This window comes from Platichthys flesus, chromosome 22 (assembly GCF_949316205.1).
Source record: "Platichthys flesus chromosome 22, fPlaFle2.1, whole genome shotgun sequence".
In the NCBI taxonomy this organism is placed as follows: Eukaryota; Metazoa; Chordata; class Actinopteri; order Pleuronectiformes; family Pleuronectidae; genus Platichthys; species Platichthys flesus.
Window position 1 is genome coordinate 1,098,428 of NC_084966.1, and position 12,166 is coordinate 1,110,593.

At 49.3% G+C, this 12,166-nt stretch overlaps 1 protein-coding gene across 1 annotated transcript in view; it reads right to left on the minus strand.

Annotated features, from left to right (window-relative positions):
• Window positions 1-12,166, minus strand: part of LOC133933829 (receptor tyrosine-protein kinase erbB-4-like) — a 161,948-nt gene that overhangs the window by 6,171 nt on the left and 143,611 nt on the right. The window contains exon 21 of the mRNA XM_062381066.1: window positions 1,300-1,455. Coding sequence (XP_062237050.1) covers window positions 1,300-1,455 — 156 coding nt within the window. The remainder of the gene's footprint in view (window positions 1-1,299; window positions 1,456-12,166) is intronic.

Sequence of the window (12,166 nt, forward strand, 5' to 3'; positions counted from 1 at the left end):
TGCAGAGACACACACACACACACCAGGCTGTTTACCAGTGTCAAACCAGTACGAGACCTTCATCATATTTATTTCCACCTTGATTCCACAGTGAGCTTCTCTCGCTCCGCAGCCGGCTCATCGTTTAATCACGTGTTCCAGAGACATCGGGAAATCGACGACTCTATCAGCCGTAGTTCTGCTCTGCTCGATATGACTCCAGTAGTGTGATTGATCAGCTTCAGTCCACCACAGCGATCATCCACGCCTGTTTAAGATGCTAACTGGGATTGTGTTGGCCATTTGTCTCACATTATCTCCATGGCCTATAGGTTTAGAAGAGGAGGCCGAGCGTGAAGCAGCTCTAACAACAAGCTCTCTTCTCCTTCCGCACGAGGACGAGGACATCCGGATGATTTCCATATTGACTGTAGGGGGCGTCCTCAGCTGCAGAGCCCAGTGAACAAGGTAATCATCTGGCCTTGTGCACACACCACTCTTTAAAATACAGCTGCATGACGTACACATGTGCTCCTCAGGGAATCGAACAGGAAGAGGGGAAATGAAACCGCTCTCATCTGCGTTGATTTACCTCCCGAGCGTTTCTATCTTCAGGGCGAAGCTGCAGATGTTCTGACAGCAGCTCTCATTCAGCGAGTCGTCAGTGACCACCAGGGGGAGTCGAACACTCCGACGGCAGCAGATAGAAAAACACTTTCCCTCCCTCTCCCTCTCGAGCCGGAGATAACAACTCCAGCTGGAGACGCAGCGGCTACCTCCAGGCCTCCAGCAACGAACGAGCCAATTTAATAAAACCAGTTGATCAGAACAATTTGCATAGTACGTCTCGAGTGAGGGGAAGAGAAGGGGCCTCTGATTAATGGAGCCCGGGTCCCCGAACAAAACAAACCCAGTGCAGGCGCGAACGCATCATTGTTCAGATGAAGTGTTTCTAAATTGTGTTTTACCGGAGCTGAGCTCACAGGAGTTTCGCAGATTTGGAAATGTTAAAGATGCTTCCCTGTGACACACAAAGCACTTTTAGTTCGGCTTTTCTTTTATCACAAGCTGATAACTGCGTGTTCATCTGCAGAATTCAAAGTGAGACCGAGATGCTGGATGTGATGAAGAAGCATTTTCATTTAAACTTCTGGGTTCACGTGAAAATGGCTGATATGGAAAAGGGAAAACGCTTAATCTCTGCTTCTGCATCAGATCCAACTTCTCGTGAGGTGAAACTGTTTTAGCCACTGATATCTCCTTTCTTCACTTTCCTGGTTTTCTGCAAAGAAACATGCACACGCCTCCACTTACACCAACCTTGCCCCCGTCTGCGCTGTACTCCTTCTCGTCGGCGTCCAGCAGCCGCGCCAGGCCGAAGTCGGTGATCTTGATGTGATTGGGCGACTTCACCAGCACGTTGCGGGCGGCCAGGTCCCGGTGGACCAGCCTCCGCTCCTCCAGGTACATCATCCCCTGGGAGAGAGAGGGAGACAGAGGCGGCAGGAGACGGTGAATCCTCTGGAGCATTTATCATTTCAGATTTGACACAGGGAGCAGCCGGAGATCGTCGAAGCGGTAAATGCCAGCGCTAACATTAAAAATGATTGTCATAACTGTCATCACCATTAACCACACGCCCACAAGGACACTGGGATTCAATCCTCCACTGATCCCGTGCATGAGAGGCAGAGAATCGACGGCGGGTTTTAAAGCGTTCTAGAAATGTCAGAAAGTCAGAGTTTGACTTTTTGAAGAGCGAGTGCAGCAGAACTGAATCTAAATTTCAAAAACAAATCTCAGAGGTTCCTGAGACGCAGTTATCTGACTTCACATCAACATGAGGAAAACGTTTGGGAACAGTTCTTTGTGACCTTTCCTTCTCTCCTCCAGTGTCTCTCCTCTCCACCATCTACCTCTTGTTGCAGCTCGAGTGTTATCTTGTTCACTCATAGTCTGAGTCGGCGTCCCTGTCCGCCTCCATGTCCCTGATAATTGGGGCTATTTTCAAGATGGCTGGGCAGCGAGGAGAATGGCTGTCCTTCCAGTTAACGATGATTATGAACAGACGATGAGCAAAGCAAGTGAGGGGAAAAAACAACAAAGCCTTGAGCGTGGAGCACAGCTTTGCTCTGCAGCCTTAATGTGTTGCTCTGTGGGCTGGACGCAGCAAGGACTCATGACAGTCGCACAAATAACCCTTTGCAGCCATGTGAGCGTGCACACAAATGAATGCTACAAGTAGAAAAACACACACTCGCTCCCGGGCACATGAACGCACATGACGGCTCCTCTCCGACTGCACACAGCAGGCGGGGGGGCTGACAAGGCCGTGGCAGTTGAGGTGTGTGAGACTGGATGTTAAACAAGTGGATGCCACTTTGCAGCCGATCAATAAAAACACCTGGGCGAGGAGGGACACACTCATTGTGCTCAGCAGACAATGAAGAATGTCCACCAGGGCTCTGCTGGCGCGAGAGAAGCATCGGCCAATTGAAATACTTATGGAGAAAATACTGTATGTGTGTGTGTGTGTGTGTGTGTGTGTGTGTTCATATATCGAGCCCCCCCCAGACGAATGTGAGGACAAATCGATAGCGTGGACGTCTGGCTTGCCGCTGGCAGAGCCCTCATCCATCATCCTCCGGCCTCGCGGAGACAGCCACGCAGCCACACACCAGGAAACACACACATACACACACACACACAAACACACAAGCTGACAGAGACCACCCGAAGACCCCCTCCATGGAATAGAAAGATGTATTTCACTGAACACACTCTGTGTCAGTCTGTCTCTGTGTCTCTTCCTCTTCTCTCTGCTTCTCTCTCGCCCACATGAAACAAGGTGCAGGGACCAGGGACCAGCCCCCCCCCCCCGCTTCTGATGGAAAGTGTATTTAAAATAGATTACTTCTGGGGGGTTCGGCCAGACGATCAATAACAACGCTGATTACAATAAGCCCGAAGACGACCGGGCCACGCGATATTTATCCCCGGTGTCGACGTGGAGAGGAATTAGGAATCAATGGCCCACACAGTCCATTAATACACTTAGACTTAAAGTGACGGGGCAACGAGGGGAGGCCATCGCACTGACAGGGGGGAATGTACAGCAGCTCAAGGAGCCAATTAATTCTCAGCCACTCCGGGCGGTAAACACCGGCGTCCCGGCGGAGGATGTGGGGGCAGCCTTGGTTTCGGGTCGAGAGGGTCCCGCTGATTGTGCTGCTTTAACACTGCTCAAGTGTCAGAAGTCCCCAGAGTCCTGACGTCTGTGGAAACGCAGCAGGAATAAGATAATTTGTGGTTGTTTAACCGGTGGATCACCAGGCTGTGGAGGAAGTAATTAGACCTGCAGTGTTTGGTGGAGGAGCTCAGAGCACGGTGCAGAGGAGACGCACAACCAAACACAATATTAACTCTCTGTGAGTGACAGGTGGCTCTTTGCTCCAAGAGTTAGAGACGCACCAAAGTCTCAAACAGTGAATCGTGTGAGAGAGGCTGCTGCAGTCCCAGAGTTCAGCCTCCATGTTTGCAGCTGACCTTTAGGGGAGAGATGATGTATGTGCTGATGCACGGAAACAGAAGGGAAATGCATCTGGTCTTAACTTCCACAAAACACAGAAAACTTATTATAAAATACTTGCACAAGGAAAAATAAACAAGGGTAATTTATCTCTGAAGACGAAGCCACAGTTCTACTTGTTTGCAAAAGTTCACACGAAAGTCGCCCTTCAGCCGCCGTGTTAATGTGATGCAAGGATTTTACTCTGAGGAAGAGGAGGAAGAAGACGATGAAAGAGGAGAAGAAGAAGAAGGAAGAGGATAAGGATAAAGAGGTAGAAATAAGATGAGAAGGATGTAGGAGGAGAAGAATGATGAGATTGAAGAGGGATTGGAAAAAGAAGAAGAGGAGGAAAAAGGCAGTTAGGAGGATGAGTATGAGGAAGGTGAAGAAGAGGAGGAGGAGAAGTTAGTGAAGAAGATGAAGAGGAGTCTAATGAAACATGGATGTGAACAAATGTAAACAGAGCAGGTTTCAAACTAAACTTTATCAAACAGGACACGTTTCTGCAAACAGAAATAAATCCTCCTTGTTTTTATCAGGAGTAAAAACACAATGATTGAGAGCTCAGTTAATAATTAGGGCGATAACTAAATCCACCAGCCACCAGGGGGAGATGCGTATGATTTGGCTTCACTTTTTGGGAGCTGCCACGTCGTCCATCTTTACTCACAGGCGATAATCTGAGAGTAACGTGTTGGTAATAAGGTCGTAAACCTTCTGTGAGATGACTCGTGAGAGGACCTGGATTATTAGGACAGTTTCTCCTCCTCTGACAAAAACCACCTCGCACACAGGATGAGATCTGGTTTTGAACCGGCTCTCCACGTCCTCTTTCCCCCCCGCACAGCTCTCGGTGGTGTACGGAGGCTAAAAGCTTTCTGAGGAGCCGGCCTGCAGGTCACGGCTGGTCCGTGACAGATCATCACCTTCTCCCTCGCAGGGAGAAGAGAAGACTGAAGACCTGAGTCCACGGTAATGGAGGAAAACAAGAGCATGAAACCAGGCGTGAAAGGAGGAGCGGCGCGGTGGAGCAGCGGGGAGCAGCACACCTCAGCGGGGGGGAGCCAAGCGCTGGAATAAAGATGCTGAGTATAAAGGAGAGCGGTGGGACGGTAAGTGGAGGAAGAGGAGGACGGACATGATGGACGACAGCAGCTAGTAAAGCTCAGCAGATGAATTTGTCTGATTTATTATAAACATGAGACGTTAACGAGGAAAAGCTGCAGATTGAATCTAGAGCAACTTGTTCTTATTTGTTGCCAGGCAACCTGCTCAGCGGTGGAACAGTTTTTAACGATACCCCCCCCCCCCCAACCCCCCCCGGTGCACGGCTGATATTTATTTAATATTTTACATCTTATTTGAATACCTGGGAAGACAAACGGCAGGATGCTCAGTTTCTCTCAGGAACCAGAAGGTGAGGTGTCTGTTTCCAGAGGGAGCGATAAGAGTGCCGCGTGTGGTGCAGCCCCCGCCCAGTGAAACCCCCCCCCCCTCGGTGAGAAGCCCCCCCGCTCGCCACACGGCTGAAGAGGCAGCAACAATGTGAGGAGTATGGGGCTGTCCACACGCCGAGGACTGGGCCCGGCGCGATAAGGAGAACACACAATGGGTCTGTTCAGGTGGAGCAGGTGGTCGTCTGTCAGGAGCCTGGTGCAGCGGGGGAGATAGAAGGCAAGGCATTCCCACCGAGCTGGCAGCGCACAAAGCACGTGTGTGTGTCTGTGTGTGGGTCTGTGTGTGTCCAAGCTCCTCTCTTTCATCATTCACTCACATTCTAATTGTACTCAGGTGGAATTTGTTATAAGCACCTCCTGCAGGAGAAAGAAAGTGCAGCGTTTTGAACCTGGCGTGCTTCGGCTGGTTAGAGAACGATCCAGGTGGATGATGGCGGCGTGGGAGTCAGGGTGAAGGCCCATTGACTCTATAACCACAGAGTGGGGGGGAACACGTCCATCTATCAACCTGAGTGTGTTCATGAGTGTGTGTGTCTCACCGACCGGGAGATTCTCCTTTATAAACAGTGTTGGACCTTGTCCTGTTCCTGTTTCATGCTCCTCAAGAGAGAGGAGCAAGTGTAAAAGTATCTGAGCTCTCGACTCCTGTGGGACGGACGGATCCTCCGAAATGTCAGTGTGCAGCCAATAAAAGCCCCCCCCCCCCCCGCTGGCACATTTACATGAGCAAATGTCAATATTCCTCTGGTCGCTGCAGTGGAATTCAAAAGTGGGAATCAGTCGAGTAAAGGCAGTGACATCAAGTTCTGACTCCTGAAAGTTATTCAGCAGGAAGAAAAGAAAAGAGCTCTGTCAGTGGCATCGATTGTTTTCTGCAGCAGCAGATGAGAAGATGACATCTGCAGCGGAGCGGCTGAAACGTCCTTGCAGGGCGCCGCCGCCGCCCAAGCCTTCAATTACCAGCTCCGGAGTGGCAGCCTGTGAGGTTGGAGACGAGGCGGCGCGAGGCCGGTAATGACGGGTTTCATCCGCAGCTCTTCAGTCCGACAGGTGACCCCCCCGCTCAGCGAGGATCTGAGTCCGCTGAGCGCCGGACTCTCAACCTTCACCGTGATGTCTGTAATTTGTCTGTTCTCACTGCGACACTGAGAAGTTATACACTTTAATCACGGAGGATAATTATCACCACGAGAGGCCGTCGGACTTTCCTCGCTTCCACCGGCCGATGCTGCTGTGTCGATATGAGCACATACATGTTTAACCACACGTATGATTACAGAGCTGATGAGTAGGAGGAAGCACGGAGCTGTTGTTTCCCTCCTCTTATTTACAACGAGGCTCGAAATGAAAACTTGATTGCGTTGAATTGATCGGTGCCAGAAGCCGGTGAAATGATCTTGCGCTTGTTTGGTTAGAAACACATTTGCAGGACTTGTTAATGGACAAAGAACAACAACTCAGGAAGGCCGGGCCGCGAGGAGGAGCCCCCCCCCCCCCCCCCGCCGTTCATCTGCATGCGTGCATATGCCTGTGTCTAATGGGCCGGGCTGCAGGCGCCATGAAGAACGGGAGTGTGTGGAGAGAGGTGACCGATACAATCAGGCCTCGCTACCCAGTGGGTCTGGACCTCAAACCCCCCCCCCCCCCCCCTCCCCCCCACGCATCCTTGAGCACTGCTGATCCTCACAGATAATTAGAACGACCCGGGGGGCTTATCCCTTCTCTTCCTCCTCCTCCTCTTCCTCCCTCCACCCCATCCCCTCATTTTGTTGCATCAGCAGGGACGCGGGGGGTGCGTCCTCCAGACTGCGTCGGAGACGGGGGAAACTGCTCAGGGTGCACATTAGCTGGCTTTGTGTTGTGCAGCCAGGAGAGTGTTGTGGGTCGCTCTGTTTGGTAATCACGGCGTGATGTGCTCCCCCGACAAGCTCCCAGATGCAAAGCATTGTGGGACTGCATTATTAATGAAGCCCCGGGGAAATGAAGTGCTGAACGTGGATCACCGTGGTGCCGGCTGCCGACAGCTTTCAATTCAATAGAGCTTAGTCCATATTGTGTTTGAGTGGAAAATATGGACAGAAATAAAAGAGACTGAATGAAACAGGAGGCTCTGGATCAACCAGCCAATCAATAAATCAACCAATCAATCGCTCTATAATAATCTCACTCTGCACTTTAAGTCTCTAATTCTAATAATGTATAAAAATAACCAGGGCTTCTCACAGCTGCACTTCAGGATCTTCTTCACGATGTTTTATTAAAAGTTCAACTATATTTGAGAAATGAATTCTTGAATTCAAACTTGAGCTGCTGATGAAGACTGAGTGAAACGGTTGAAAGCTCCAGAAGCAGAGAGCAGGCCGACCTCTAGCTGCAACTGATATCTCCAACATCAAAAATTAAAATGTGACCCTTTCAAGTGGACAGATTTATATTGAATTCACAGACCATGGAATACATTAAGTATTAATCACAGTCAATTGACCTTGAGACTATTTTCAAGGTCTGCAATGAACTTTGATGCTTAATGTTGAAGCCCACATTAATTGATCTGAATTAAATTCAGAAACCATGGAAGCATTTTAAAGGTCCGGAGAGAACGAGTGGGTCGACCCTGAGTCCTGAATATTATAGAATATATACACGATTCTGTGGGACGACTATTAAGATCAATAATTAATTTAGCTGCTCAACGTTTGAGCCCAAACTGACGAGATGCTTTAATGTCGACTCATAAAAGTCAAACTGAAGCGGTGGAACGTTCTGGAAGCAGCTTCACCGGCGGTCGTCTCACTTCTCTTTTATTTTGACGAGGCTCGTTTGCCACACGTCAGTCAACTTCCTGCACGCGGTGATTCTGATGTCCTCCAGCAGCCGTCGGACTCTTTCCACTTCCTGCTCGTGTCTGACTTGATAAACAAGCTGAGGATGAAAACCATCTCACCTCCGGGCTGCGTGTTATCCACTCATCAGCCGGTAACTGGGAATCAAGTGGAAGCTGTTGACACCAGTCGTGATTCTCTCTGGTTAATAATCATAATTGCCTTTAGTGCAGAGCCGACTGTTTTCATCACTCTGCAGTTAATTGCTCCTGCCATTACACCTTTTACTCACAGCTCCAGGACGACTACTGTGTGTTGTATAAAACAATATTCACTGTGTGAACATGTTCACTGACAAATGGGATTCACTGAGGAACTGGTTTCCTTTAAATCCAGATGGAAGTAGGCAGGTTGCTCCTGACTCCAGAGCAACGTAGGAGACAGTTGCTCTGGATCTTTTCTGGATGTGTCTCTATACAGCACGTTGAATCTAACTCAAAAGAAATGCGCTCTATAAATAAAACTCCTGTATACCTCTGGTCTGGAGTCTGTGTGTCAAAATAAAGAGAAAAGATAAATAAATATGTAAATGATGGTATCCCACAGGAGCAGGAGTCCATTGAGACTTTCCTCCACCGAGATGTGAGGACCTGATGAGACGCACAGGGGGGGGGGAGTGAGAGGAATCCATCCTCCAGAGAGAGAGGGGGGGGGGGGGGGCAGGGGAGAAAGTGTTTCAGCTAATGAGTCCAGGAGAGAAGTGTTTGCTCAGCAGCGTTTGCAGGGACATGAATGACACGGAGAGCCGAGCGCTAAGCCTGACCAGACCGCATCTCCTGCCATCGGGTGGCGGCATCTCCAGGGAGCCACCGCGGGATGCAGATCTACACACACACACTCAGTAACACACAAACACACACAAACACACACACACACACACGTACAGATCAGTGCATCTATGAGGGGCCAAGGATCAGGAGCCACATTTAAAAGTCCAGAGATTTAACTTTTCCTTTCCCTGAGTAAGCAGTGGCAGGACACGTCTGCTGAGGCAGCCAGAAAACACAGCGTGAAGGAGTGTGTGTGTGTGTGTGTGTGTGTGTGTGTGTGTGTGTGTGTGTGTATGTGGTATTTTCCTCGACCCTGCATGTGCTTAGTTTTCCTCACGGACTTTAACTCAAAGCAAATACTATACATTTAAACAAATCTTTGCTCCTGCCCACACGCCTCCATGCATATTTCACCAGGACGTGGTACAGTAACGAGCTCGCCTTGGACAAATTATTTAAGGTCAATGTTCTGCGCCATCATTAGCACTGTCAATCTGTGGAGAACTGTCCACAGATCAGCTCTCCTCCACCTGCAGGCCTCTCCTGCAGGGCATGTTGTGTTAATGTCAGTCCACCAGTTTGCCATCGGCTGTGTTTACTGGAATCACTGGGCTCCCTCGCCCCGACGCCGACCACGGGCCCCGACTGTGACCTAGATACACGCCGTCCCACCGCCAGCACCCCCCGAAAACCAATCAAGGTCCCGGCTCGGCCCGCGCTGCCACGGCCAATCATTTCACGACAGGACAGCTACCCGTCGAATCTGGGCTACTTTCATTACACTGAGCCCGAGGAGAGGAACTTGTGAAAGGAAGACGGAGAGAATAAGACAGAGGGAGAGAAAGAGGGGAGGAAAATTAAAAGACTCCCGTAGACCCACATGCACTGGGTTCCGATCCCATATTTAATTCAGTGATTGATTTGTTCATTAAAATACATCCCAGACCTAATTATTCCATTAATAATCCAAAAGCTAATGAAAAAGAAATACTCTGCACTGTGTGTGTGTTTGTGTGTGAGTGTGTGTGGGAGAGAGAGAGAGAGAGAGAGAGAGAGAGAGATTGAAAGAGAGGGAGTGAGAGAGTAAAATAAAAAGAAGATGGAGACAAGAGAGGGAGACTGAAAGAGAAAGAATAGCGAGAAGGAGGTCATATTTCTAGTTTTGTAACCATGCACACATGCACCTAGACACACACACACACACAGACACACACACAGACACACACACAGAGTCACTCGAGGATACGTGGCCTGGAGTGTGTAATGTACCAGGAGATGTGGGTCAAACTTTGACCTGTGCTCACCCCGGCACAGGGCCGCCATGGAAACAGAGAAGTGTGCAGCGCGGTAAAAAAGAAAAGACACAAAAAATGTTTACAAGTGAACGGAGGAGACAACAAGTGAGGAGGAGGAAGGAAGGATGGAGAGAACGGGAAGAAGAGGAGAGCAGAGAGAAGGAGTTGAGATGAAGGCAAGGGGAGGATGGACAGAAGGGGGGGGGGGAGGAAAGGAAAGGAAAGGAAAGGAAAGGAAAGGAAAGGAGGGAAAAGACAACAAACAACATTAAGAACAGGAAAGTAAAATAAATTGAGAGGAAATAGAGGATGAGAGAGAAATAGAAAGGTGGAAGAAAAAAGGGAAATGAAAGACTGAGAATAAATTAAAGGCAGTTCACACAGATCGAAAGAGACTGTGTGTCCTGCATCATGTAGGCCCACGCGTGTGTGTGTTTGTGTGTGTGTGTGTCTGTGTGTGTGCACGCTCCGGTCGGACTGGGGCAGCCCTGAGTGTGGCTGTAGATTAATGGGGGCCATTATCTCAATGCCCAAAACACTCAGTGATGAAGAGTCACTGCCTGGCGACAGGCCTCGGCCAATCAATTTGCAGCACAGCGGTCAACCGCCCGGGTCACAGCCCACATACGGCTGGTGTTGGTGCAGTTGTTGTGGCGGCGGCGGCGGCGGCTGGCAAACCGCCATCACATGATGTGTAACTGGAGCACAGAGTTCTTCTCTTCTGGGGCATTTCTCTGTGAATACTCAGAGTAACTAAGTAGATTCAGGGATATCAGGTAAAGATCCTCAGGCTCGTCAGGCTGGTGTGTGTGTGACTGAATCCCAGCTGAAGGGAGTGTGTCAGAGTGTGTTGCTCTGCTTCAGTCTCATCCTTCGAACCTCAGCTCAGCCTCAGTCATGTGTTCAAGTCCCTCAGGTGCTTTACTCAAGAACACCTCTCGACTGTTTGTGCTTCATATTTCCACAAGTTAACATTTTAAAAAGACGGATTGTGTAGAAACGCTATCAGGCCCCCGGCATACTTAATTATATCTCCCAAAATAATTGTGTTTCCATTCTTCCATTGAGCGTGTGATGAAGAGCGATGGCGGGGAGGCCCCCCCCCCGTCTCCTTTATGAACAGGAGACTATGGAGGGCAGTTATTAACAGCAGAGTAATGATGTTTACGCTCTCTGACTGAAGGAGAGCGATGGTCACGGTCCCTCTGTGTTTACCGACTCAGATTACAGAGCAGTTCTCCAGGTAGAGCGACGCTGTTGTGTGATGTACGATCAATTGTTAGAGGTTAAATTATCCATCCTGAGTCGCTGCCTCCTCTCAAGTCTATTATCATTTCTATTGATGCTCTTCCTTTCTGAGTTTTAACCATTTGTTGTGTTGTTGTGCAGCACTTTGTACTTTGTGTTCTTTTATCATTAATCTGTAAGAGTTGTTGTGAGTGTGTAAATCCTGTAGAGGCCGTCAGCGAATCACACGGCTGTTTAATTTGATATTAGAACGAACTTCTAATTGATCTTAATTATAATAATTCTCAGTCTTTAATGTGTGAGTGGTGATAATTACCCAGACGCAGTCACACCTCCTGAACTCCTGACACTGACTTCCTCTCCTGCTGAGATGAAGAGTGGAAACCTCGTCTTCAGTCGCTCCATACGTCCTGTGATCTTTACTTTTCTACCCACTCTGCTCTTTTCACACCTTCTGTCTGCCCCCCCCGTGCACAACAACCTTTTCACAGCTAATTGAGGACAGAGGGGGAATTATTCTCCTCTTTGCCAGAGAAGTGTGTGTCTGTGGAAGGATGCTGCTCTTCTGGAGAAGAGGTTCCCCATCATTACCTGGAGAGCGAAAAAACCACTCAGAGAAGAGGACTCGTGGTATTTATTCACCTCACATGCCCACAGACACACACACACACACACACAGACATGAATGCAAAGACACATTGATGCTCACGGGCAAACACCTGAGAGAATATCTTTGGTTTGAAGAAGGCCTCCTGGTGATGTGATGGAGGCCCGGTGAGGTGGATCCAAGGGGCTAACACCCCAGAGAGGAACAGAGGAGCTACCAGGCTGGAACGAGTCGTTTAGCTCCATGAGCAGCTTCTGCAGGACAACGACTCCTCGACCAATCACGCTGCCTCGCGTGGTGAGAGCCTAATGTTGCTTTTCCTTATTATCCAGAACCTTCTGCAGCGAATAGGAACAA